This window comes from Chinchilla lanigera, unplaced genomic scaffold (genome assembly GCF_000276665.1).
Source record: "Chinchilla lanigera isolate Chin_1 unplaced genomic scaffold, ChiLan1.0 scaffold00058, whole genome shotgun sequence".
Taxonomy (NCBI): domain Eukaryota; kingdom Metazoa; phylum Chordata; class Mammalia; order Rodentia; family Chinchillidae; genus Chinchilla; species Chinchilla lanigera.
In genome coordinates this window covers 64387-90459 of record NW_004955459.1, presented here as the reverse complement: position 1 = coordinate 90459, position 26073 = coordinate 64387, and the positions used below count along the sequence as shown (strand labels likewise).

General features: G+C 40.8%; 1 protein-coding gene across 3 annotated transcripts; it reads right to left on the bottom strand.

Moving 5' to 3' along the window:
- On the bottom strand, positions 1-25269 carry Ptpn18 (protein tyrosine phosphatase, non-receptor type 18 (brain-derived)). Of its 3 annotated transcripts, none has more exons than XM_005397544.2 (15): positions 24756-25269; positions 22813-22921; positions 22624-22700; positions 22443-22538; positions 22320-22358; positions 4382-4450; positions 3631-3693; positions 3191-3333; positions 2755-2821; positions 2598-2675; positions 2417-2506; positions 2096-2184; positions 1326-1458; positions 748-822; positions 1-548 (listed from the first exon to the last, which is right to left on the bottom strand). In XM_005397544.2, the coding sequence occupies exons 1-14, from the start codon at positions 24846-24848 to the stop codon at positions 748-750; spliced, it is 1221 nt and encodes a 406-aa protein (XP_005397601.1). In that variant the 5' UTR covers positions 24849-25269; the 3' UTR covers positions 1-548. The 3 variants fall into 3 exon arrangements, with proteins under 3 accessions (XP_005397601.1, XP_005397599.1, XP_005397600.1); XM_005397542.2 differs by having other exon boundaries at positions 1259-1458; positions 24756-25236; XM_005397543.2 differs by lacking the exon at positions 22320-22358 and having other exon boundaries at positions 1259-1458; positions 24756-25233.
- Between the last annotated feature and the right edge of the window lie 804 nt (positions 25270-26073).

Below are 26073 nucleotides of genomic sequence, written 5' to 3'. Positions count from 1 at the left end.
TAGTGTAAATAACAGAAATTTATTTTCTCATAATTCTCATAATTTATTTTCTCCTAAGCCAAGATCATGGTGCCAGCATGTCAGGTTCTAGCGAGAACCTCTGATTGGTTTGTTACAGTGCTACCTAGATGGATGCTCTCGTGGCAGGAAAAGAAAGGAGAAGCAGGCTTTCTGATCTGATATTGCTTCTTAGAAGGGTACTAATCTCATCATGGGCCCCCACCCTTATGAGCTCATCTAAATATAATTGCCTCCCAAAGTCACTTAGTCCAAATAGTATCACACTGGGGGTTACAGATTCAATGTATGCATTTGCAGCTCCCCCCCCACTGCAGTAATCAATGAGGCAAAGCCTTCACATGTCCCACCCTGAGAATCTTGTTTTGATCCAGCATTCTCATTCTTAACACATCAAAAGGCAGAGCTGTGACTGGTAGCAAAGTACTCTTTTGGAGCAAGAGGCAGGCACAGGAGCAGCACTCACACCTGGGTCCACTCTGCAGGGGGCTCTCGGGGTCCCTTCGGCCTTCTGATGCGCAGGTTGAAGCCTGAGAGAGGAAGGTTGCTGGGGTCTCATGAAGTAGCTGAAGCTTAAAGAGGTAGGAACCTTGCAGGCCCTCCTAGTTTACTACGGTGACAGCCACAGGTCTCTGACAGCCTGTGGCCCACGCCCCTGCCATAATTCTCAAACTCCTGGGGTTCACTCAAAACTGCAGAGCATGGTGCCTCAGGTTCTGTCTGACTTACCTAGCCCACCAGTCTGAGCTCCATCTGCCACATCCTCATAAGCATCAGGTCCAGCAGGGCTTTGGTCAGCAGGACCTGTGGGCAGGAGACACAGGCGCAGGCCCAACTCAGGCAGTCCCAGAGGGTCCTGACTACCTCACACAGGAAAAAAGGAAGCCTCGAGGAGCAGCGCCCACAGGGAGACTGTGCCATGGTCGTGGCCAGGTTGGGGACAACCACCTTTGGGGCATGGGGTAGACAAACACGTTGGCATCACCAGAGGCAGAACTGGGACTGAGATTTCAAACCGGTATCTGGTCTTGGGATGCTTCAGAGTGAATGAGGTCCTACACAAGTTTGGTGTAGCCAGGGAGCCAGACGGCCTCCTTTCAGGGTGTGGCCAGGCCAATGTAGGGGGCTTGGGTCCCGGTGGCTGCTAGTGCCCTTGGGGGCCCGGCACGTTGGTCAGAGGGAGACCAGAGCTGCCCACGCCTCCCCCAGCTCCACCCATGGCCAGCCAGACTCTACTCACAGCTGCTGGGCAGCGTCCCCTGTGCCTCCTCTGTGTGTACCCCCGGCCGCTGCGCCCGCGGTGTCACCTGGCTATAGAGCGGCGTTTCGGCCGTGCTGCCCTCCCGTCGCTCCAGGTCGGCGCCGCGGGCACAGCGCTTCTGCACCACTGCGTAGGCGTCGGCCATAGCCAGGGTCTGCGTAGCCGGCAACGAGCTGCTCCTGCGGGTTGAGAGGAGAGGAAGTGAAACCCTGGCGGAGGAAGCTAGGAGGGTGGGGCAAGGGCTCAGCCTACCGCAGGGTTCCTTCTGCCCCACAGCCAGAAAGGAGGGAAGGGGTGGGCGGCTCTCAGCAGAAGCAAGGCTTTCTGTAGAAGAGTCTGGCTTCAGTGTCCAACTAGCATGCCAAAGTTAAGTGAGCCCAGGGCCAGCCTGGCAGGTAGGTATGTGGGACAGAGTACTGCAATTGATGGGTGATAATTTCTGTGCAAATGTGAATAAAAGAATGAAGAAGTGGCATTTAGGGGAGGAGGGAAAACTAGCTTCAAGGATGAGGGGTGAAGATGCTGCAAAGGACGGACAGCTGTGTTTGAAGCATGTGACATGAGCCCTGACCATGAACAGCATATAGTTGCCAAATTCAGCACTGACCAGCGGAGCAAGGGAGAGGCGGACCTGAGTGTAGGGCTAGCTTAGAGGTAGAGGCAGTGGGACCCTTGGGATCAAAGAGTACTGTGAGGAAGTTTCCCAGAGCTCCTTCAAAAACAGGCTAACAGTATCCAGTGAACTGAAGGACAGGGTGGGGCTAGTTTGCGAATCTGAGAAACTGAAAGGTAAGTGAGAGGGTTTGGTGCCAGTACCTGAGGACCCTGCCAGGTGGGCAGGGGCTGGCAGGAAGGGCTGGGGAAGTCTGGAGGGAGAGGGCATCATCATAGAGTGGAGCACAATTCTGGGGGAAAACAAGGAGAGGGTCATGAGACTTAGGAAGAAACCGGCTGGGCTCATCTTGGAGTTCCCGGGGTAGGAGTGGGACTCTCAAGGTGAGCATAGGAGAGGCAGCCTGCCGAAGGAGCCCAGAATGGTGGCTGGCACAGGAAGGGAGTCAGCACCTGCTCTCAGGAATGCAGGGCCTTGGGGCTCTCAACAGTAGGCAGGAAGAGGGTGGGCAGTAGCCTCTGTACCTCCTTGACGTTCTGGTACTGGGGGCTGGTTTTCTGGAGTGCTGAGTAGAACATCTGAGCCACTGTGTGGTGCAGGAACCTGTACTGCTCCTGTTGGTGTGAGAGGTCATCAAGAAGGGAAGACAAGGGGAGGAAGGACCGAAACTTGTGTCCTTGTAAATGAGGAGACCAAGGCCCACACCTCTGTCTGCACAACTGAAGGCCGCTGCTTCCGCATCTCAAGGACCACATCAAAAAGGCTGAAGTTGGGTAGGATCATCTGGGGCAGAAAGACCAGTGTGTAAATAGGACCACATGGGCATGGGGTGCATTGCACAGCACAGGTGCCCTCATCATACCTGGGTCAGGAGCAACTGCCTCACATAATCAATAATGCACAGGACACCTGTTCGCCCGCAGCCAGCACTGACAAGTAAGAATCAGAACAAGTTCAGTCAGGGCCTGCTCACAACCCCTTGTAAATGGGGATATTTGGAGTTGTAATGAGGGACCTCTTAATCTGCAGAATCCTCAGATTATAATTTTAAAGTAGAAATGTTTTAATCACATATTTGTTGAGCACCAGCTATGTGCTTACTTCCTAGCAGGAAGTACAAATGCTAATCACCAAATGCTAATAATGTCATTCCATGTAGCATGACCAAGTATGACCTCAGAGTTCTCAAAATAGGTTACTCAGGTCAGCAAGACTGGTTATTAGGTAAGACTGGCAACAAGCTTTTCTCTCCACCCCATTTCTGCTTCACCAGAGCCTCATAAAGCATATTCCCTAACCTGCAGTGGACACATAGGGGTCTGGGACTAGATCCTTGGAGGCGTCGGGCTTCCTCTATCAATGTGAGTATGGTGTCAGGATTGCTGGGGACCCCACGGTCTGGCCAGGACATATACTGCAGCTGGTGCACAGAACGGAATTCCTGAGACAGAGGACCAAAGAGAAGAGGATAAAAAAAACATTTACTGAGTGTTTGATACATGCAAAGCCCAGTGCTAAGCACCTTCCATTTAAGTCTGCCAGAAGTGGCTGGGGAGTAGTTGAGCAATAAAACACTCGCCTTGGATGTTCAAGGCCTTGGTTTTATGCCCAGCACCACAAAGAAAACACTCCATTAGATAATAATCGAAAAAGTGGGTACTATTGTGAATGTTTATTCTGCAGAGCAGGAAAGAGCTTTGCCCATGCAAGAACCCCTTACCTTCTCCCCTTTTAGTACCTTCTGGAATATGACTGTGAGGACCCTCAGGATGATGTCTGCATTCAGTGTTGTTTCCTTTGCCTGAGTTTGTGGGCAAGTGGGAAGAAGAAGAAAAAGAAATAGAACAAATATGTCAAAGACATTAATAAAAAACAAAGCATTCTTTATTTAAAAATACAAATAAACGTAAAACTCATTTAGCTCAAACATCCTCCAAAGGTTTCATGAAGGAAACATTTGAGAGAATGTACAAATGCTAATCAACAAGCCCACTTACAGTGAGAAAAGAAATATCTTTTCTTCTATAACGCAAGTTTCATTATGTTTATTAAGTGCTAACTGATGAGTGAGGAGAAATTTCCCCACATTCCTCTGAAATGCTAAAAGTAATAAGGGTTTCAAGAACCCCAACAGGTACTTTTACATTATAGAAATAACTGTGAATGAAGCCAAAATAAAAATGCTGAGGTCTGGGGATGTAGGTCAGTGGTAGAGCACTTGCCTAGAAAGAACAAGGCCCTGGATTCCATCCCAAGTACCAGAAAAAGAAACAAGCAAATATGCTAAGGCAATGCATATATGGAGTTCTGACTATTTGCTGGCTAACATTAGTGCATTCTCTGAGTTTCCCACAGCATGAGGGAACTATGAGAAAGGATTTATCCCTTCTGTTCCAGTCCAAAGACTTCTCACCCTGCAAACCTTTCCTTAAACCTTCCATAACACCCACGTCCTGTAGAAACCTGTTCCCAGCTCTGCTGCAGCTCACCAGAGTGATGCAGAAAGGCCCAATCTGTAGTAGCTCTTGTTCCTGGGGCCAGTAACGTTCACACTTTTTCTGCAAAAGGTAAGAAAGGAAGGGCAGGGAATAAGGAAAGGGAGAAACTTCAGAGTTCCAGCCCTTACAACATATCCAGGTGTTGCTGGTGGAGGTACAGGCAGCTGTGAGTGTCTCAGAGGCCTGCCACATCATATCTCATTAAACACATATAGCCTCCGTAGAGGCAAGCTAAGGATCATGTCCTTATGGAACACAGTCCAGAATATCCACTTCAAACAGCAAAACAAACAAACAAAAAACTGGACAAAATGCATGAGCCACTATTTCCCACCAATGGCTGTCAGTGTTAAAGAACACCTGCAGGTGTCACCAAGCTGGAGGACAGGAGACCCCAAAGACCCACTAAATTGAAAAGCCAGAGATTATTGCTCAGGGAGGCCAATGCAGCTAGCATTTGTAGGACAGAAGCTTGTGAGGAAAGCTATGTTAACAAGAGCAGAAAAAAAATTTTAAAGAAACCTTGATGAGGTCCACCCCTCCAGTCTTTGGCTGAATAATAATCTGAGTACATGCAGACAGCCAGGAAAGAGTAACCTCTCATGAAAGAATATAACTAAGAATCTGTAGGATCAACATTTCCTAGAGTTCACAGTGGAACAGAAATAATTTATATTCCCTCCAATTAAAATGGAGTTAAAATTATTGATTCTGAGGCACATTTAGTAGCCACTTTAGTAATCAAACATTAGAATTAGACCTAAATTAATCCTAGAATAAAGACTTCTCTAGACATGCCCTTACAAATCTTCAAACAAGAGACAGGAGATCCTGACCCAGAAAGCCCACGAACTGCTAACACTGGGGTTCGCATCTGGGCCCTCCCTGCGCATGCCCTACACCGCCTGAGGTACTAGAGCAGGCGGTCCAAGAACTGAAAAAATTTTAGCTGACTGTTCCTGAGACAAAGGTCTTCTATCTAAAACATATAAAGAATTAAAAAATATCAGCCCCCCCAAATTCAAAGACCCAATCCAAAAATGGACAGCTGAGATGAATACACACTTCTCAGATAAAGAAATACAAATGGCAAATAAATACATGAGAAAATGTTCAACATCATTAGTCATTTGAGAAATGCAAATTAAAACAACATTGAGATCCCACCTTACCCCAGCAAGAATGGCTAGTATTAAGAAATCAGCCAATAACAAATGCTGGCAAGGCTGTGGAGCAATAGGAACCCTTCTCCACTGCTGGTGGGAATGCAGACTGGTGAAACCAGTGTGGAAATCAGTTTGGAGATTCCCCAGAAAACTAGGTCTACAGGTCCCATTCAACTCAGCTATTCCCCTTCTGGGTATTTTCCCAGAAGATCTGAAAACATCACATCACAGCGATATATGTGCACCCATGTTCATAGCGGCACAATTTGTAATTGCTAAATTGTGGAAGCAACCTAAATGTCCATCCACTGAGGAATGGATAAAAATATTGTGGTACTTTTATATAATGGAGTATTACTCAGCTATAAAGAAAGGTAAACTCAAAGCTTTTACAGGTAAATGGTCACAACTAGAGATGCTACTCATAAGTGAAATAAACCAGACCTCCATGTGTAAGCAACATATTGTCTCACTAGTGTAAGAACCTGAAAGAGTGAATAAAAATTAGGAGGTATGATAGACATTGTGAAATGAAAGGAAAATGCTCAAAAGTAAAGAGCAACTGGGATGAGGGCAAAGGGAAGAGAAAGAAGGGGAAATTATGTATGTATGTGTATACAGGATAGCTAACATAGTTGTACTACTGACTTCTATCACTTTACTGAAAGGAACAGTTAATGATTACTTATTTGATCAATCTTGCATGTCTCTGTTTTCCTGAGAAACTACTTTGATGATATCAATATGTAATACAGTAGCCATTGTTAATTTCCTACCACTTTGTCTGTAATTCAGTATTGTTGTATTGTTCTTATGCTATTTTGTAGATGGATGTCTGTTTGTTAATATGTTTTTCTTCTTTAATTTTTAAAATAAATTTTAAAAAAACTGAAAAAAAAAACCAAAAAAACAAAAAAACCAAAAAACCCTCCCAAGGCTGGAGGCATACTTCATTGGCAGAGCATGCTATTAGCCTCATCAAAATGCCCCTGGCTTTTGTCCACAGCACCGAAAGAACAACAAACAAACCCCACCTCCCAAATGATCAAATATCAAAAAGAAACAAGTAAAACTTGTGGTGTACTACTGGGGATTGAACCCAGGGCCTCAAATATGCCAGGCATTTACTCTATTACTGAGCTACAACCTCAAACCGAAAATATTCTTCAAAGGAAGAGAACAGTGCCTGTCTGGCAAGTGCAAGTCCTGAGCTTGATTCCCAGTTTAAAAAAAAAAAAAGACACACACTAACCTGTGTGAAATTTAAAATATCAAGCATCCAATAAATATTTACTACAAATACAAAGAAGTAGGAAAATGTGACTCATAACCAGGAAAAAAGGCTCAGAAATGACAGAGATTAGGAAAGAAGCACAGTTCTTAAAATAGTTATTATAAATATATTCAAAAAAGAAAAAGAAAACATGAACATGGTGAAGAATGAAATGAAAGTACAAAAAAGACCACAGTGAAGCCTCTAAAGAGGAGAGATACAATATATGAAATGAAAAAAGTTACTAATAGCAGATTAGATATTAGAAGAAAAAAGTCAGCAAAAATATAGCAATAGAAAGAATAAAAACGGACTGGAAAAAATAACAGAATCAGTTTTGTGTGGAAATATAACATATGCTCTAATATACATATATGTATCTAGAAAAAGAACAGAGAGAGGACAGAAACTATATGTGAAGTAATAGCTGAAAATTTTCCTAATTTGATGAAACTATGAACTTACAGTGCCAAGAAAGATAATGAAAGACAGGGAAAATAAACATATAGCAAGCTACACTGACACAAATCATGACCAAAATGCTGAAAAACAACTATAAAGAAAGAAATCCTGAAAGAAAAGAAAAAGGCACTGACAACAGATAAGAATGGTAGCAGAATTTTTTTGGGAACTCTGCAAGCCATAAAACCAGTGGTACAACAACTTAAAAGTACAAAAAAAAAAAAAAAAAAAAAAAAAAAAAAAAAACCCTTTTAGAGATATAAAAGCCAAGTAAATTCAGTACAAGCAAATTTTCACTGTTAAAAAAAAAGAAATATGATATAAATGGAAACACAAAATAATAAAGAGAACAAAAAGGTAGATATGTGGCCAGATGTAAAGATATTTCTTTTATTTTACTATAGGTAGGAAATAATCTACTGTTTTATCAAAAAATTAAGGAATAATAAATGCAAGTCCTTCACATACTCTTGCAAAAATAATTGAGGAGTGAACATTACCCAGTATATATATATTGCATGAGGCCTAGTAATAGCATGATACCTAAACCAGGCCAGCATAAGACAAGAAAAGGAAACTACTAATGAATGTATCATGAACACAGACACAAAAGTTCTCAACAAAATGTCAGTGAAGTACTATTCACCAGAACCAAATGGGAGTAAACCCAGGAATGCAAAATTGGTTCAACCTATATAAACCATTGAATGTCATACATCATATTAATAGACTACAAAGCAAAACTACGATTATCTGAATAGGTGAAGAAAGAAAACTTTACAAAAACTAACACCCTTTCAGGATAACAATATGACAGGAACTAGGAATAGGAAGAATATTCTTCAACATAAGAACACATCTACAAAAATCTTACAGATAATACATGATAAAAGATAAAGCAAGTATTACAAGACAAGCAGTCTTCCTACTTCTCTTTAAGTGGAAGTTCTAGCTAGTATAGTTAGGAAAAGGGAACAGGGAGAAATTGGTGGGGTAGGGGAAGAAAGAGAAAGCACAAGAGAGGGAAGAGAAGAAGACAAGAAAGAGGAGGGGGAGAGGGAGAGGAAGAAAGTTGGGGTGGGGATGGTAGAGGGGGAGAGGGAGGATGAGTAGGAAGCAAGACTTGGAAAGTAAGAAACAAAATATTTTGATGTATTGTTGATATGATTTTATATATAGGAAACTGTAAAGAATGGAACACACTATTAAAGCTGCATGGCTGCAGATACAAGGTCAATGTGGAAAACAATTCTCTGTATATAGTGTAACTAGTTTGTAATAAATGAAGAAAACTTAAAATAACATTAAAAATATAAGGTACATAGAAATAAATTCAATAAATGTGCAAACATTTTTAGACTAAGCACTACAAAGCATTGCTTATGGAGGGTCTGGATAAATGGAAAGGTATTTATGTGGATGCATCAGAAGACAATATTGTTAAGATGGTAGTATCTTCCAAACTGTCCTACAAAGTCAAATGTCAATGGAATAAAATTGACAGTTCAGAAGTAAACCTTTGTACTTATAGTCCATTAACTTCCTATAAAGATGTCAAGGCCATTCAGTGGAGAAAGCATAGTTTTCAACAAATGTTGCTAAGTTCCAGGAAGATGGAAGTGTGGTGAAGAGCAAAGAAAGTCTTTCTTAGATTTGATGACCAGATGCTGGACTACAGCAATGTGAGGAGGAGAAGATGGAGGGAAATGGATTCCTGAGGACCAGTAAGGATCTGAAGTGAGAAGTGAAGCCCACTAGGAGAGTGGAAAAGGAGATGGCAATGCAGAAGGAGATGGCAAGCAGTGCTTTACTCTGAGCCCTGACTCACTTCATGGGAAGGGTGGCTCAAATCAGCAGACACAAGGTGACTACTGTGGACTCCAGAGACCTGCACAGAGAAACACACCAGTGGAACAGGGCAGTGAACACTGTGGACTGCAGGGGATGGTGTTATTCAGGTTCTGACACCCCCAGGAGGTGGGTATTAGCCAGTTACCATCTTGAAGAGGAGCCAACTAAGCTTGGAACTCAAAGTAGCTGTGGGCAGACTCTATGTAGCGGCTCTTAGCACCAGGGTTCAAGGTGGCAAGATGTCAAGGAGCTGAGTGCAATCTGCTAGGAGGCACACAGTGTGGGAGGCTAAAAGTATTGGGTTCTAGCTGCACAGCCAGTTTAAACTTCAGTAGAACTAATGGTGCAGGATTGCTGGGATTATCCATGACCCTGCCTAAAATCTGCAACTGACTTGCTGGGATTACTCAACATGGATTTGTGCTCTGTCTGATCACTCTGTCCACCAATGACAGGAGAAGTATGCCCTGAAGAGGACATTTTTTCTTTCTTTCTTTCTTTCTTTCTTTCTTTCTTTCTTTCTTTCTTTCTTTCTTTCTTTCTTTCTTTTCTTTCTTTCTTTCTTTCTTTCTTTCTTTCTTTTTTTCTTGTTCTTTTCTTTTTTTTTGTTGCTTGTTCTTGCTTTTATATGAGTGGGAACACTGCTTCTAAGGGTTTTTTGTTGTTGTTCTGTTCTTGTTTTTATTTTTTCCTTCTCTCTTTCCCTCCTGTCTTCTTCAACAATTTCCCAAAGTTTGCATAATCTTCCTTTATTCTCCAGCCTTGCTTCTAATCTCTTCCTCTTCTTCTATTTCTCTATTTTAGCCACTTCTAAATTTTTGCCCCGAGGGTAAAATTATCACGTTGAGGGCATATTTACTGTATACAATTTTGTGATTTATTTTAGATATTGTTATATATCCACAAATCTAGTTCATATGGTTTAAGGTGGCAAATTAACAGTTACCACAGTTTCCCATTATCTAGTCTGCATTTGATGCTATTGTTATTGCTGGTAATATTACTGTACCCAAGGTGTCATAATTGTTCTAATCGGTTGTTCTTCTTGGTATGTCAAGATCAAGATTGCCTGAGGGTCATACTATATAGGTCAGTGCCAAAGAACCAAGGACTAGGCCAAATAGGCAGCAAATTCTCAATCACAATAAAGTGAAAAGGTAGGATCTTGCAACAGACTCAAAACCCAAAAGCCAGATACACCTGGAAGACATCTCTGAAAAGTAGGCATTTCCTAAGGGTTCTAAATACTAGCAATAAGGCTTCTTGCCATACACAATTTACAAGCACCAACCCAGAAATTAAACTGAAAAAATAGATAATGAGAACGTAATTAAGAAAGACGTAACCCCAGACTTCCAGTTCTCCAAAGGCAAACCCAGGGGGCAATGAGGTGCAGCAATTTGAAAGCCACACAACTGGACTTTCTGATATGGTAACAGCAGAAGTAACAAAGCACATGAACAAGGTTTTAGCAAAATATCAAATGATAAATAATTTCTCAGATACCACAGATGGAGACTATAATGAAAGACATCATTAGTGACTCTAGAACTGATACAGATAAAAGCAAAATAGAGGGAGAAGAATACAGGGCTTAGCAACTGTACCCACTAGAAGAATCCAGGTGTCTGGCCCCTCCCCCTACACCACAGGGTCTAGCAACCAGCCTGGGAAGAATCCAGGATTTGCCAACCAGCCCCACCAGTGGAATCCGGGTATCTGGTCCCTATTCCTACATTAGTGGGACCAGGGGACTAGGAGAATGCCAGTTACATAGTAGGACACCAACTAAGGCAAACACAATGGACAGGAAAGACTAGTGAGATTGAAAAGTCTGAAATATTAGCTGACAAGTGATAAGTTAGGTGAACCAGCATTGTGCTTAGGAATAAACACACACAGAATAGAAGCAGGTGGATGGAGCTGTCCTGTTTAAAAACATTTTAAAATTTAATTTAATTTAATTTTATCTTAGTTTATTTTTGTTTCTATCTGGTTTTCTCTTCTTTCTTTCTTTTTTCTCATTTTTTCCTCTTTTCTAAATGGCTGGAGAGAACTTCATCCACAGAAAACTAATCCCATCCCTCAAAGCCAAAGCCAAAGTTCAGATAATCCCTCAAATACTCCTTCATTCATTCTTTTCTACCCTCTTTGCTAGTTTCCCAAACCTTGCATGTGCATCCTTTGTCCTCCAGCCTTGTTTCTACTTCATTTCCCATTATCCTTTATATACTATACTCCCTAAATTTCCCCACCACAGGTTAAAGCCACTCTACCAAGGGGGAACAATTTGCATATACACTCCTAATTTATGATCAGTTCTATTATACAACTATAGCTTTTGCTTCTATGGTCTAAAGTGCAGAATCAGTTGTTACCAGTGTGTCAGTTTTGAAATTGTGCTTGATGCTATTATTATTGCTAAATGTACTACATTAGCTAGGATGTTATATCTGTTTAATCAGTTGTTTTCTCTCCTGTAAAAATACTGGGAAGCCTTGGGGTAAACACCCCATCACAGCCCAACACCAAAGGACTGGGGACTGAACCAAACAGATACCAACATCCTACTCTTAATTATGTGGGAAGATAAGACTCTTGTGACAGACACAAACAAAGAACCTCCTATACACAGAAGATATCACTGAAAAAAATAGATTTTTCCTAGAGACGCCTTGACACTATGATATAGCTACCTAATACCAAAACTCACAAGCAGCATCACAGAAAACAAAATAAAAAACTTTTTGAAATAGGAAATGACAAGATAAAAAACTAAATGCAATCTCAGACCTCCAGCCCACCCAGAAAAGTCCAGGAAACATTGACATAGAAGAAATTGAAGACACATACCTGAAATTTCTGAAATAACAGCAACTGAAGTAAAGAAATAAATCCATGAGGCTATAGAGGAAATAACATCAGAAATAATGTCTCAGGTAAAAAAGAAATGACAACTATAATGAAAGAATTGCTCAACATAACTTGAGAAGATAGACAAAAAATAGAGGGTCATAGGAAAATTATGGAAACCTTGAAAGAACAACATAGAAAATAAATAAGATGCATGAAACAGATTTAAAGAGATATCCAGGAAATTAAAAATTCCATTGAAATCTGGCAAAACCTCTTGAAGAAAACTGAAGACAGACTTTCAGAACTTGAAGACAAGATCATGGCTAGAAATCATAAAAGGAAAGATCTCTTAAAAATAACAAGGACCAGGAAATAACTCAACAGCTTCAAGAAGATGCAAATAAATATAAGACAGATAGGTGTCAAAGAAAAAGCAGGAATCAACACAAATGACAGAAAAAGACTGCAGAAGTAATAGCAGAAAATTTCCCAAGCACTGGAACAGAATCTGACATACAGACAAGTGATGCATATAGAAATCCAAATAGGTGTGACCAAAATAAATCTACACCCAGACATGCAATAATCAAGATCCCAGAAATTCAGCACAAGAACAGAATAATGAAAGCTGTTAGAGAAAATAAACAGATCACCTATAAAGGAAAACCCATCAGAATCATGGCTGACTTCTCAAAACAAATCCTCAAGTCAAGAAGAGCTTGGAGTGAAGTATATCAAGTCCTGAAAGAAAACAACTTCCAAACCAGATTGATGTACCCTACAAAACTCTTTCAAAATCAATGGAGAAAGAAAATACTTCCATGACAAAGAACAACTGAAGAAATTCATGATCACCAAATCAACTATACAAAGAGTGCTAAAAGATTTTCTACATAGAGATGAAAATGATCACAATTCTAAGAACAACATCACGGAGAAACCACCAGGCAGGGCAAGCAGTTAAACAGAAGGGAAAAGCAAGGAATGAACAGCAGCAAAATAAAATGATGAAGACAAGCCAGTATATATCAGTTATAACCATTAATATAAACAGCCTCAATTCACCAATCAAGAGAAAAAAATTGGCAGAATGGATCAAGAAATAAGATCCAACAATATGTTGTATACAAGAAATATATTTCACTCAAAAAGAAATTCATACACTGAAAGTTAGAGGATGGAAAACAATACTCCATGAGACAGGAATCCAGAAAAAAGTGAGGGTAGCTATTCTGTTTTGCAGACAATGTGAACTTCAAACCAAGAGTGATCAAAAGAGAAAAAGAAGGTCACTACATACTTATTAGTGGAAAATTTCAAGAGGAAGAGATAATCATAAATATGTATGCACCAAATATGGGAGCACTCAACTATATATGACAAATATTAAAAGATATGAAAAAGCAAATAAGCAATAATGAACTAGTAACAGGTGACATTAACACACCATTGTCACAAAGTGATAGATCAACTAGGCAAAAAATGAACACAGAAATAATTAAACCAAACCTGTGAACAAAGGGACTTTGTAGACGTTTTCAGAGTGTTCTACTGAACAACATCAGAATACACATTCTTCTCAGCTGTACATGGTATGTGCTCTAAACTAGGCCATATACTAGCACATAGAACATGCTTAAGTAAATGCAAAGGGACTGAAATTATCCCATGCATATTATCTAATCACAGTGCAATGAAATTGGAAGTTAATGGCAAAAACAACAAAAAAGCTCCATAAACGTACAGAAATTAAATAACACCCTCCTGAACAAGCAAAAGGGCACAGATGAAATTAAAGGAGAAATTAAACAATATCTATAATCAAACAAAAATGCAAATACAACATACCAGAACCTGTGGAGTGCAGTGGAAGCAGTCCTAAGAGGGAAATTTATGAGTGAATTTTCACATGAGAAAAACAGAATGAACACAAATAAACAACCTGACGGTGCACTTCAAGTTTCTAGAAAAATAAGAGCAAATCAAGTCCAAAGCCCATAGAAAGGAGGAAATTATAAAGATCAGAGAAAAGATGAATGCAACTGAAATTAAGAAAACAATACAAAAAATTAATGAATTAAAGAGTTGGTTCCTTGGAAGAATAAATAAAAACTAGCCAACCTTATTTTAAAAAGGACTGAAAAAATTCAAATTTGTGCAATGAGGAATTAAAAGGGTAAAATCATTACAGATCCTGTAAAAATTCAGAAGATCACCAATACCTATGTTGAAAATCTTATCTCACATAGCATGGAAAACATAGAAGTAATGGACAGATTCCTAAAAACATTTGAATTACCAAAGATGAATCAAGAAGACATAAAAATTTTAAATAAGCTAGGTATTGTGGTGCATGTCTATAATCCCAGCACTTGCAAGGCTGAGACAGGAGGATCATTGGGAGTTTGAGGCCAATGTGGGCTACAAAGTGAACTCAAGACCAGCCTGAACTGCATAGCAAGACCCTGTCTCAAAAAGACAAAAAAAAATTCTGAATAACCCAATTTCAGTTAATGAAATTGAAAATGTCATTAAAAACTTACCAACAAAGAAAAGTTTAGGTCCTGATGAATTTGTGGCTGAATTCTCCACAGAATTTAGAGAAAATTTAATGCCTATACTCCTCAACCTCTTTAGTGAAATTTAAAGCAACGAAATTCTCTCTGATTCCTACTAATTTCTATTAATTCATTGAAAAGAAAGGTTTGTGCTTATATTGCATAATCAGTTTTTCATGCCTACATATTGTAATCTGAGCAACTACTTTGAAGATAAAAATAATGTATTAACCATTGTCACTTTTTAATTTTCTTGTTTTGAAATTCTGTTTTGTTTTTATTGTTTTTCTCTTTACAAAGAAGTAAAGAAAAATAGAGGAGCTTAGGAAAATGATGGAAACCATGAACAACCAACATAGGAAAGAAATGGAATCCATGAAACAAATTTAAGCAGATATCCAGGACATTAAAGATTCCTTTGAAAGTACACACAGTGGAATGAATCAATCTGAGTACAGAATCTCAGAAATAGAAGACAGATTGTGGTTAGCAATCATGAAAAGAAAGATGTCTTAAAAATAGCAAGGGGCCATGATAAATTAATCCAATAGGTGCTAGATGATGCAAAGAAGAATAACATCAGAGTCCATGGAAAGAGCAAGCAATAATGCAAATGATGTAAAGAAAACTGTTTACAGAAGTAGTGACAGGATCCTTCCCAAGCATGGAAAAAGAATTTGACATACAGTTAAATGAGGCACAGAGAACTCCAATTAGCTATGATAAAAAGTCTGCAGCAAAGGATATAATAGTCAAGATTCCAGAAACTCAACATAAGAACAGAATATTACAAGCTGTTAGAAGAAACAAAACACTTATAAAGGAAAGCCCATCAGAATCACAACTGACTTCTTAACACAAACCCTCAAGTTAAGGAGAGCTTGGAGTGAAGTACTTCATGCCCTAAGAGCAAGCAATCTCAAACTCAGATTGATGTAACCTTTAAAAGTATCTTTCAAAATTGATGGAGAAATAAGATAATTCCATAAAAAAAGAACACTTGAAGAAATTCATGGTGTTGGTTTTAGGTGCATATAGAATGCAAGAGTTAATGGGTTAAGAAGGCTTTCACCCCAATTTCAAAAGGCCTGGGAGGTCAGGCAGTATGCTCCTGAGAGGGCAATGTGTAAGCTGTATGAATCCAAAGGTGCAGTAGCAAACCTAGAGGTTTGGAGAAGCCAGGAACATGGATGATCTTAGGAAAACTGCAAGGAGAGAGCAGAGCAAGGCAAGAAAGAAGCCATGGGTGCTAAAACCACCTAAAATGCCACACGGACAGAGCCACCCAAGCTATTTGGAGTTCACGTCCTGCCACAGATTGCCTCAGATGCTGCATGTGGAACTACAGGATTTAATGTTTGCCCTGCTGGATTTTGGACTTGCTTTGGTCTCATTCCTTTGTATCCTCCTGTTGTAACTTTTAGAATGAAAATATTTATCTTGTGCCATTGAATGTTGGAAGTGTTTAACTTTATTCTCTTTTGTACAGGGACTTACAGCTAAGAGTTTTACTTAGATCTTAGAGGAGACTTTGGACTTAGACTTTTCAGCCCAGTGACCTTGGTTCATTAAGGCCAATCTCCTTAATGAACATAGATGCAGAAATTCTCCAAAAGATACTGGCAAACAGAATGCAGCAAATCAGTAAGAAGATTATAAACATCACAAGGATGCAGGGATTGTTAAATTTATGCAAATCAGTACATTTAATACACCTTATTAACAGAGCCAATGACAAACTACATGATCATCTCAATAGATGCAGAAAAATCTTGTGACAAAGTCCAACACCCATTCACGATAAAATCCCTCCAGAAAATTGGAGTAAATGGTCTTTATCTCAATCTGATAAAAGCCATCTATGACAAACCAACAGCCAACATCATACTAAATGGTCAAAAACTGAAAGCTTTAACTGTAAAGTGAGGGACAAGATGAAGATATTCACTATACCAATCTTATTCAATATAATTGTGGAAGCATTAGCCAAGCAATTAGAGAAAGCAATAAAAGGAATAAAGATAGAAAATGAAGAAGTTAAATCATCATTTGCAGATGATATGTTACTCTACATAGAACAACCCAAAACTCCACCAGAAGACTTCTAGGTTTAATAAGCAAATTTGGTAGTGTGGCTGGATACGGAGTGAACACTCAAAATCAATACTATTCCTGTACACAAATAACAAACACACTTAGGAATTAGTGAAACAACATCTTTCACAATTGTGGGAAAGAGGGGTCCAGAGGTCTGGTTGATGGCCGTGACAGAGGAGCGAGAATGAGCACACTCGGACTCATCATGTCCTCGGCACACCGAGTGAGTCGCCCTGCCTAGGCTGTCCCGCTCTGACCTCTTACTTCCGCACAGTCCCCCGGCCAAAAGTACTGCCTCCAAACCACGCCCCTAGCCCGCCTCCATTGCCACGCCTCTAGCCTGCTCAATAAAATGCCTGGTACTTCCGCAATAAACCGGATCTGTGCCATCAACCTGGTCCCCAGTGTCTTCTTTGCACTGTGTCACTGCTTACCACAGGCCCAGGTCCCTCGACCCAAGGAGGTCCAACCTCACACAATAACATCCCCTAAAATTGAAATATCTAGGAATCAATCTAACAAAGAAAGTAAAGACCTTTACACTGAAAACTATAGTACTCTGAAATAGGAGATCAAAGATGATGTCAGAAAATGGAAAGGTATTCCCAGTTCTTGGGTAGGAAGAACCAATATAGTAAAAATGGCTATACTCCCGAAATTGTTACACTGATTTATTGCAATTCTGATGAAAATACCAATAGCATTTCTCACAGAATTAGAGAAAACAATCCTAAAATTCATTTCAAAATAGAAAAGACCTATACTAGTGAAAGAAATTCTGGACAACAAAGGCAAGGCAGGGAGCATCACAATTCCTGACCTAAAATTATACTACAAAGCTACTGTAATAAAAACAATAGCATGGTACAAAAAATAGGCCTGAGGATCAATGCTACAGAATGGAAGATTCAGAAAAAATTCCAAACCACTCAACTACATTATCTTTGACAAAGGGGCTAAACATGTTCACTGGAAGAAAGATAGCCTCTTTAATAAATGGTGCTGGAAAAACTAGCCTTTTATATTCTGAAGATTTAAACTAAACCCATGCCTTTCACCATGTACTAATTAAAATTGAAATAGGTCAAAGATCTAAATATTAAAACAGAAATCCTAAATCTGCTCAAAGATAGAATAGGTAGAACTCTTTTTTAAAATTTTATTTTAAAGAGAAAACAACCAAAAAACAAAAATAAAGACAGAAATAAAACAACAAAAAAGCAATAAAAATGATACAGAATTTCAAAACAAGGTGATAGGAAATTAACAATATTTGTTATATTACATATTGTTATCTTCAAAATAGTTGCTCAGATTACCAGATATAGGCATGCAAGATTGATCAAACAATTAAGCATTCACTGTTCTTTTCAATAAAACAATAGAGATTAGTAGTACAATTATTTTAGCTGTGTGTGTGTGTGTGTGTGTGTGTGTGTGTATCCTTCTTTTCTCCTTTCCTCCATCCCAGTTGTTCTGCCCTAGGTAGAACTCTTGAAGATGTAGGTGCAGGCAAAGATTTTATAAACAAAATCTGCATCACATAGGAAATATCACAAAAAACTAACCAGGATCTCATTTTATTAAAAAGCTTTGCACAGCAAAAGAAACCAACAATAGAGTAAAGAGACAAACCAAGTGTGGGAAAAATTTTTTGCCAGCTATTCCTCAGAAAAAGGACTACTATCTAGAATATATAAAGAACTAAAACAAACAAACAACCCTCCAAATTTAAAGACCCGATCCAAAAGTGGGCACCTAAGATAAACACACCCTTCTCAAATGAAGTACAAAACAGCAAATAAATACATAAAAAAATGTTCAACATCACTGGTCATTCAAGAAATGCAAACTAAGACTATGCTGAGATTCCATTTTACCCCATAAAGAATGTCTACTATCAAAATATCAACCAATAACAAATGCTGATGGAGCTGTGGGGAAAGAGGAACCCTTCTGCACTGTTGGTGGGAATGTAGACTTGTGCAACTACAATGGACATCACTGTGGAGATTTCTCAAAAAACTAAAACAGGGGGCTGGGGATTTAGCTCAGCGGCAAAAGCGCCTGCCTGGCAAGCGCAAGGTCGTGAGTTCAGTTCCTGGTACCGGAGAAAAACAAAAAAAAAAAAAAAAAAAAAAAAAACTAAAACAGAGGGTCTATTTGACTCAGCTATTCTTCTTCTTGTCATCTTCCTCAAATAATTAAAAGCATCATACCACAGCAATATATGCACACCCATGTTTATAGCAGCATAATTTGTAATAGCTAAATCTTGAAAATAACCCAAATGCATCAACTGATGAATGGGTAAAGATGTGGTTCATTTTATACAATGGAGTACTACTCTGCCATAAGAAAGGACAAGCCTGAGACATTTCCAGGTATATGGGTGCACCTACAGGCCATACTCTTAAGTGAAATAAATTGGACACTTATCTCTGGTGTGAGAAACCAAAAGTGTAAATAAGGAACAAACTGTATAGTAGACATTGTTAAATGGGAAGAAAATGTTCAAATTAAAAGGGGAACAATGGAGGAGGGAGGGTAAAGGAAGGAAGGAAGGGACAAGAAAAATAGAGAACAGAAGGGAAAAAATGGAAACAAAGCTTTTATAAATGAGGAGGAGAAGAAGAGTGAAGGGAGTGGAAGGGAATGGAGAAAAAAAGAAGCAAGATATATCATGTACAGGTACAAATTCTTTATGATGAATGTTATCATTATGTACCTCTACCAAGCTATGGTACGTGTATGTACCAAGAAAAAAAATTGTGCTGGGACAAATGGATACGCACATGCACAAGAATGAATCTGGCCACATATTTCACATTATATACAAAAATTAAAATGAATCAGAGATCCAAAGCTAAAAGATAACATTATAAAACACTTAGGAGGAAGTTTAGGAGCACATTTTTATAACCTTTGATTAGACAATGTTTTAGATATAAAACAGAAAGCATAAACAAAAAATAGATTGTAATTCATCAAAGTTTTTAAAAAATACGCTTCAAAGGATTCCATCAAGAAAGTGAATTGACAACTCACAGAATGGGAAAGATATTGTCAATCATGTATTTATAAGGAACATGTAGCCAGAAGAATTCTTATAAGTTCATAATAAAAAAGACAGCCCCAAATAACTCAGTTAAAAATAGCCAAGGCCAGGCATGGTAGTGCATGCCTGTAGTCCCAGCACTCAGGAGGCTGACCCAGGAGGGTGCCATAGGTTTCAGGCTAGCCTGGGTTACAGAGTGAGTTCAAGATCAGCCTAAGCTGAATAGGAAGACCCTGTCTCAAAAAAATAAAAGGCTAAATTGTCTGAATAGATGTTTGTCCAGAGAACATACACAACTGGACAAATAGCACATGAAAACCGAAACCACAATGAGTGGTTTTGCTAATGGAAAGCATAAAATAGCAAGTGTTGACAAGTATGAGGAGAAATTGCAACCTCTTGCATACTTTAGTTGGAAATACAAAATGATGTAGTCTCTGTAGGAAACATCAACATAGAATGGTCATATACCCAGCAATCCTACCTTAGATGCATACCCAAGAACTGAATAGAGATGCAAACATATTTATTAATACACATAAGCAGCATTATTCACAATAGCTAAAAGACAGAAACAACTCAAATGTTTATCAACAAGATGAGTGGGTAAACAAAATGTGACACATATGTACAATTACATATTATTCAACTTTAGAAAGAATAATATTCTGATACATGGATAAACCTTGAAAACATATTAAGTGAAAGAAACCAGTGATAAAAAGATAAGTATTCTGTGATTCTACTTTTAGGATGTACCTAGAATAGACAAATTAATAAAGGCAGAAAACAGAGTAGAGGTGGTCAGGATTTGGGAGTTGTTTAAATGTTAGTGTTGTTTAAACTCTGAGTACAGAGTTTACATTTGGGATGATAAACAAGTTCTAGAAATGGATAATGATGATGGTTGTGCAACAGTGTGATATACTTGCTGCCACTGAATTATATACTTTAAATGGTTAAAAGACAAATTTATGTGTATTTCAGAATAAGTTTAAAAGAGACGCAATGAAAAACTAATTCACATTCTCTAGCATGGCTATAAAAAAAGACAAGACAACAAATGACGATATTAAAAAATTGAAACCATCACACATTCCTGATAAGAAAGTCAAATGATGTAGCTACTATGGGAAATGCTTGTCATTTCCTCAAAGTGTTAAAAATAGAGTTCCTTTATGATCCAGAAATTCCACTGCTCAATAATACTCAAAGAGAAATGAAAATATATGTCTACACAAAGACTATTATATGAATGTTCATAACAGCATTACTAATAACAGCCCAAACTAAAAATAACTCAAATTCCATAAATTGCTTAATGCATAAGTAAAATCTGGTATATCCATTCAAAGGGATATTAGTCAACAATAAAAGGAAATTAATTAATACATGTTATAATATCATGAACCTTAAAAACACACTACATGAAAGAAGCCAGTCACAAAAGACCACATGTTGTATGACTCCAATGATATGAACCGTCTGCAGTAGGCAAATCTGTAGAAACCGGAAATATATTGGGAGTTGCCTATGTGCATAGTGGCTGGGAAATGGGCAGTGCCTAGTAATTGGATAATTAAAATGTTCTAAATTTCTTGTGGGGATAGTTGCTAACTCAAGAATACACTAAAAGCTCCTTAATTATATGCTTTAAATGTATGGATTGTATTTCAATAAAGCTCTTCTTTAAAGATAATTAAAAGCAAAAGTAATAGTGTATATGGAGTGCATTTTGTATTTTTAATTTTCTAATTTTTATTTTTTATTCTCTTGAATGGTTTGATCAATCTTGCACTCTTACATCTGCTAATGTGAGCAATTTTGTTGAAGTTAACAATATGTAATATAACAACCACTGTTAATTCCTATCATTTCGTTCTTAAACCCTGTATAATTTTGTTGTTTTTGCTTTATTCTGTTTTCATCTATGTTGTTGATATTTTGCTATTGTTCTTTTCAAAAATTCTCTTTAAAATACAAAAAGAGAAGGGGATACCAGTTTATGGATGCATTTTCTACAAAAACCTATTCCAAGATTTTGACAAGCACCTGCTTGGCATTTCATATTTTGAATTATCTAGTATGTTACAAGTTTGTAAGAACTACAAAGAAAACAGGGAGAGTAGGAAGAGTTGGCATGGTGAGAGTCTGAATGATATGAGGCTCCAGGAAGGTCTCAGAGAAGTAAAGACCAGAAGAAGCCAGTAGGAGTAGCCCTGGGGAGAAAGGTCCCAAGCAGGGGAAATGGTCAAGACACAAATCTACAGCAGGGTGCCTGCTGGCACATCTGAAGACTAATAGAGGCCAGCATGGTTTCAGGGAAGTGGAAGGTGCAAAGAGGCAGAGTCAGGAACAAGTCAGTAGAGCCTTATGGTCTGTGGTGTACCTTGCATGGGAACCCCAGCAGGAGAAAAGGAATTAGCCCCATGAACAAAAGGAAAAAGACTGAGGCAAAATTAGAGAGGAATAGTGGCTTCCCACAGATCCACTGTGAGACCACTCCAGGAATTGAGCTTTCAGGCCCTAGGGTCAGGGAGGAGAATACAAGATTCCTTCTTCCTCTTCCCTGCACCGGCCACAGCACTGGGGTGGAGGGGGCACCTACCCGCCCATTCTCTGTCTCTCGACATGCCATCAGGATCACCTAGGGGAGGTGGTGACTTAGATTAGAGGAAACAGCCATGGGCAGACTCAAAATCATGCCCCCCTTTTTCCCCCCAAGTCTGACCTTGACCTCAAACTCCCAGACCAGGCGCCAGAAGTCTAGCAGAGTGTGAGGCAGGGGTCCTTGTGTGGCGATGTAGGCCTGGCTTCCGTCTGCACCCTGAGAAAGACCCATTTACTGTGAAGATCCCACTACCCACCCTCAGCAGCCCTAGTCCTCCCCCTTCCCTGACTACCAGCCTGACCCGAATGAAATTGCCATTGATGTAGTCACCATGGCCCTCCTCCTGAAGCAGAGAGAGAATCGCTCGTGTCTGATCATCTGCCAGTGGGTAAGGTGAGAGATTTAAGAGTTTGGGGTGAAAAAGGCGTGAAACCTGGCAGGGGAACGCACACACGCAGAGGCCCCTGCTCGTCCCAAGCCCCTTACTTACATGGCACCACATCTTTGTAGCGGTTCTTCCTCACATTGCTGGGCAGACTGCCCACCTCTGTGGAACACACATCATCAGTCCTCCAGGTGGCAGAACAGGCTCGGATGTCCTGGAGAGAGGTAGGGTGAGCAAGTGGGGAGGAGAGATGAGGAGAGCAACCAGGTCAGAGTTGAGGACCAAGAATACAAAACACACACTCCCATAGCGCAGAGCCTGCTCTGCACTGGGCCACACCGGGGCCCCCCACTAAGGGCGTGTCACCATCGCAGGATCCTACAGAAGTGAACATCATTCCTGGCATCATCCTCCCGGTGCAGGGGAGAAAGGTGATGGAACACGAGACCTGTTAGTCGAACTGAGACCTGTTAGTACCTGCCCCTGGACTCTCAATTCATGCTACATTGTACTGTAAACAATAACAATTAATTACATATGGGCTGAGGGTGTAGTCAGTGGTAGTGTGTGCAATATATTATTTATATAACAAAACAAATGATTGCCATATGTACTGTAGTGAGTTACAATGTCTAATATGTTACTGATGTAATACGATAGCACAGGTACTTGGTTATTGGTAGGTGATTTATGATGAGTGAAGAGTCCATTACTATCTTCATCAGGTAGTCACAATCACAGTGATAATGAATAACACCTGCCAATGCACCATTGTTTGAAAGTCGCCCTTCCGAGTCCTGCACTATTGTCCATTGGATCATTCCAGTCTTCCAGGACGCCCGAGTGTCTGGGCAATGCCTTCCTCGTAGAAGACAAATCCAGGCCCTGAGGCAGGGGGCGCGCTCCACCCAACCCTCTCAACAGGGGCCCAGAGTGGGTCAGCAACCAAATCTTCACATGCCATAGGGATGCTGTTACTGTTCTGTACATCTTCATATTTATAAGTTATATATTTTACATTTATTATGCATTTCTAATTTATATACTACAATATTTCATATGTGTACATTTAATTTCATACTTATCTGTGCTATTTTGTTTCTTGATGAACTTACCGTATAACCATGGATTTTAAATTAATATTTATGCTATTGTACTGTTTTATGAAGTTTTTGTGTAAACTGTCATTTAAAATCACATTTATGGTGCCTGCCTGGCAAGCGCAAGGTCATGAGTTCGGTTCCCGGTACCAGAGGAAAAAAAACCAAAAAATAAATAAATAAATAAATAAAATCACATTTATGTTTATATAGTTATATCACATATTTCTAAATTAGATATAAGTAATCATACATTGTGTTTACATGTTTGCATAGTATGTTTCTATATTTGGTAATACGTTATTAAATTTTAATTATTTCATTACCTGTAGGATGTTGTGCCCTCGGAGCTACATTAGCACTCACTGGGCTTAGTTTACACTACTACTGCAATGCTTAGAAACTTTGTAAGTGATGACAATGACATCTACCGAAGCGCTTGACAAAGCCTTTTTACCCCTACCCTGCACATACTCTCCAGCCAGTTGGGTCATTAACTTAAAGGAGAAACTGAGGCCAGACGGGGGAGTAAACTGTCCTGAGTCATAGCCCGGAGTAGACAGAGCGCTGATCCGATGCTGACGGCCGTATCCTGGCACTGCCGCTCTCGGGTCTTCTTTTCCCCGCGTACTGACTCCCCGGGATCGCAGGGCCTCTCAGGTCGCCCGGGGCCAGGCGAACTCGCCCCCGCACCCCCCGCCAGCTGCGCCCGCCGCAAGCAGAAATCGTCCCGGGGCTCCCGGACCCCGTCCAGCGGCGGGACTTGGCACTGTAGGGCCCCGCGGGCAGAGGGGAAGGCGAGACCGCGCGCGAGAGCGATAGAAGTGCCGGGGTGGGGAGGGAGCAGGGCCCTGGGGCGGGCACAGCTGGGACCAGAGAGGAAGGGGCAGCGCCCGGGGACAGGGTCCGCCCGCCCAGGTGCGAGCCCCGCGCGGCTCGGCCACTCACGCTGAACTCGCGAGCCAGGGCCTCCCCCTCGCGGCCGCCGCGTGCCTCCAGCCGCTGCAGGAAGCGCCGCGCCGCATCCAGGCTGCGGGCCATGGCGCTGCCGAGCCGTGGGGCTTGGGGGCTCTGGGAGGCTGCGGGCCGAGGCCGAGGGGAGGCCGGCCTCGGAGCGCGCCCGGGCCAATGGCAGCGGAGTTCTCTGGCCCTGCCCACAGCAGCGATCGGGGACCTTTGTCCCGCAGAGCAGCCAGTCCTACGGGCGCTTCCCTGTTCCCTTGGTTTTGTCTCGTGTTGCCGCGCCGTGTAGATCGAATCCGCACCGTCCCACAAACTCCTGTGGCGTCTTCGGCCTGACCCTGATCCGCCCGGCTGACCTCCAGGTGCCGGCTCGGGATGGGTGACCGTGCCCCTCGTCGGTCCTCCTGGGCCAGCCTGCGTGGGGTCTCAGCCCAGCGGTGCATGGCCGCCTGAGAGCTCCTGCAGCTTCTGGACCCCCTAGTGGGGGACGTCAGCGCCGTGCGCGGCAGCTGGATCGGAGGAAAGTCCGAGGAGGAGGTGGCTGCGAGGAAAAAGTACACAGGGCCACCCCTTGCTTTGTAAAGACGGAGCAGAAGCGTCTGCACCTGTGCATTTCCTAAGGTTCCATCTTTATTCGGGATCAGCTGGGGAAGCTTGGTACCACAGGATCCAGTCTTTAGGATCTCAGCCTTCAGTTTCTGCCAAACTGAGACTCGAGACACTGAAAACAGGTTCCAAGGTTCGAAGTGTTCTCAACACTTTTAAAGGGCTTCTTTTTCTGCCCCAGATCCAGCAAACGTGCAGGTCGGAGGACAGCTGCAGTCCCCATGGGGGCCTGGAGGCTGCAGAGTGGACAGGTGCCAAGAAGTCTTTCAAGGACAGGCCTGAGTCATGGTCATGGGCTGATGCTGCTCACCGGCGTCAGGGAAGAATCCTAAGGGTGTTATTGAAGGGGCTGTCAGTAGACACCAATGTAAGATTGTAGTGTCAAAGCGTAACACTGGGGACTGAAGTTGTGCTTCAAGTCACTGGAAGGTCAACAGAGTTATTGGTAATATGCCAATGTAATTCATTAGAGGTCATCAGAATGTTTAAATTAGGGATGGCTACTTTTATAAAAAAGCCTAGATAGGAAGTGGTTTTGGCTTTGCTGTCTCTGGCCTCTGTTTCGGCTACTTCATTCTGATGGGGCAGCACCAACGTAGCCAGACAATACAAAAAAAATGAGTGTTGCTATATTCAAATAAAACTTTATGGACACTGAACTTTGAATTTCATATAATTTTCCTGTCTCAATTTTTTA

Coding starts and splice junctions, on each gene's coding strand:
- Ptpn18 (XM_005397542.2), bottom strand. CDS start 24,848: ATGGCCCGCAGCCTGGATGCGGCGCGGCGCTTCCTGCAGCGGCTGGAG. Junction 22,359..22,442: donor TCTGGGAGTTTGAGGTCAAG/GTCAGACTTGGG, acceptor CACCTCCCCTAG/GTGATCCTGATGGCATGTCG. Junction 3,694..4,381: donor GGCCTTTCTGCATCACTCTG/GTGAGCTGCAGC, acceptor CCACAAACTCAG/GCAAAGGAAACAACACTGAA.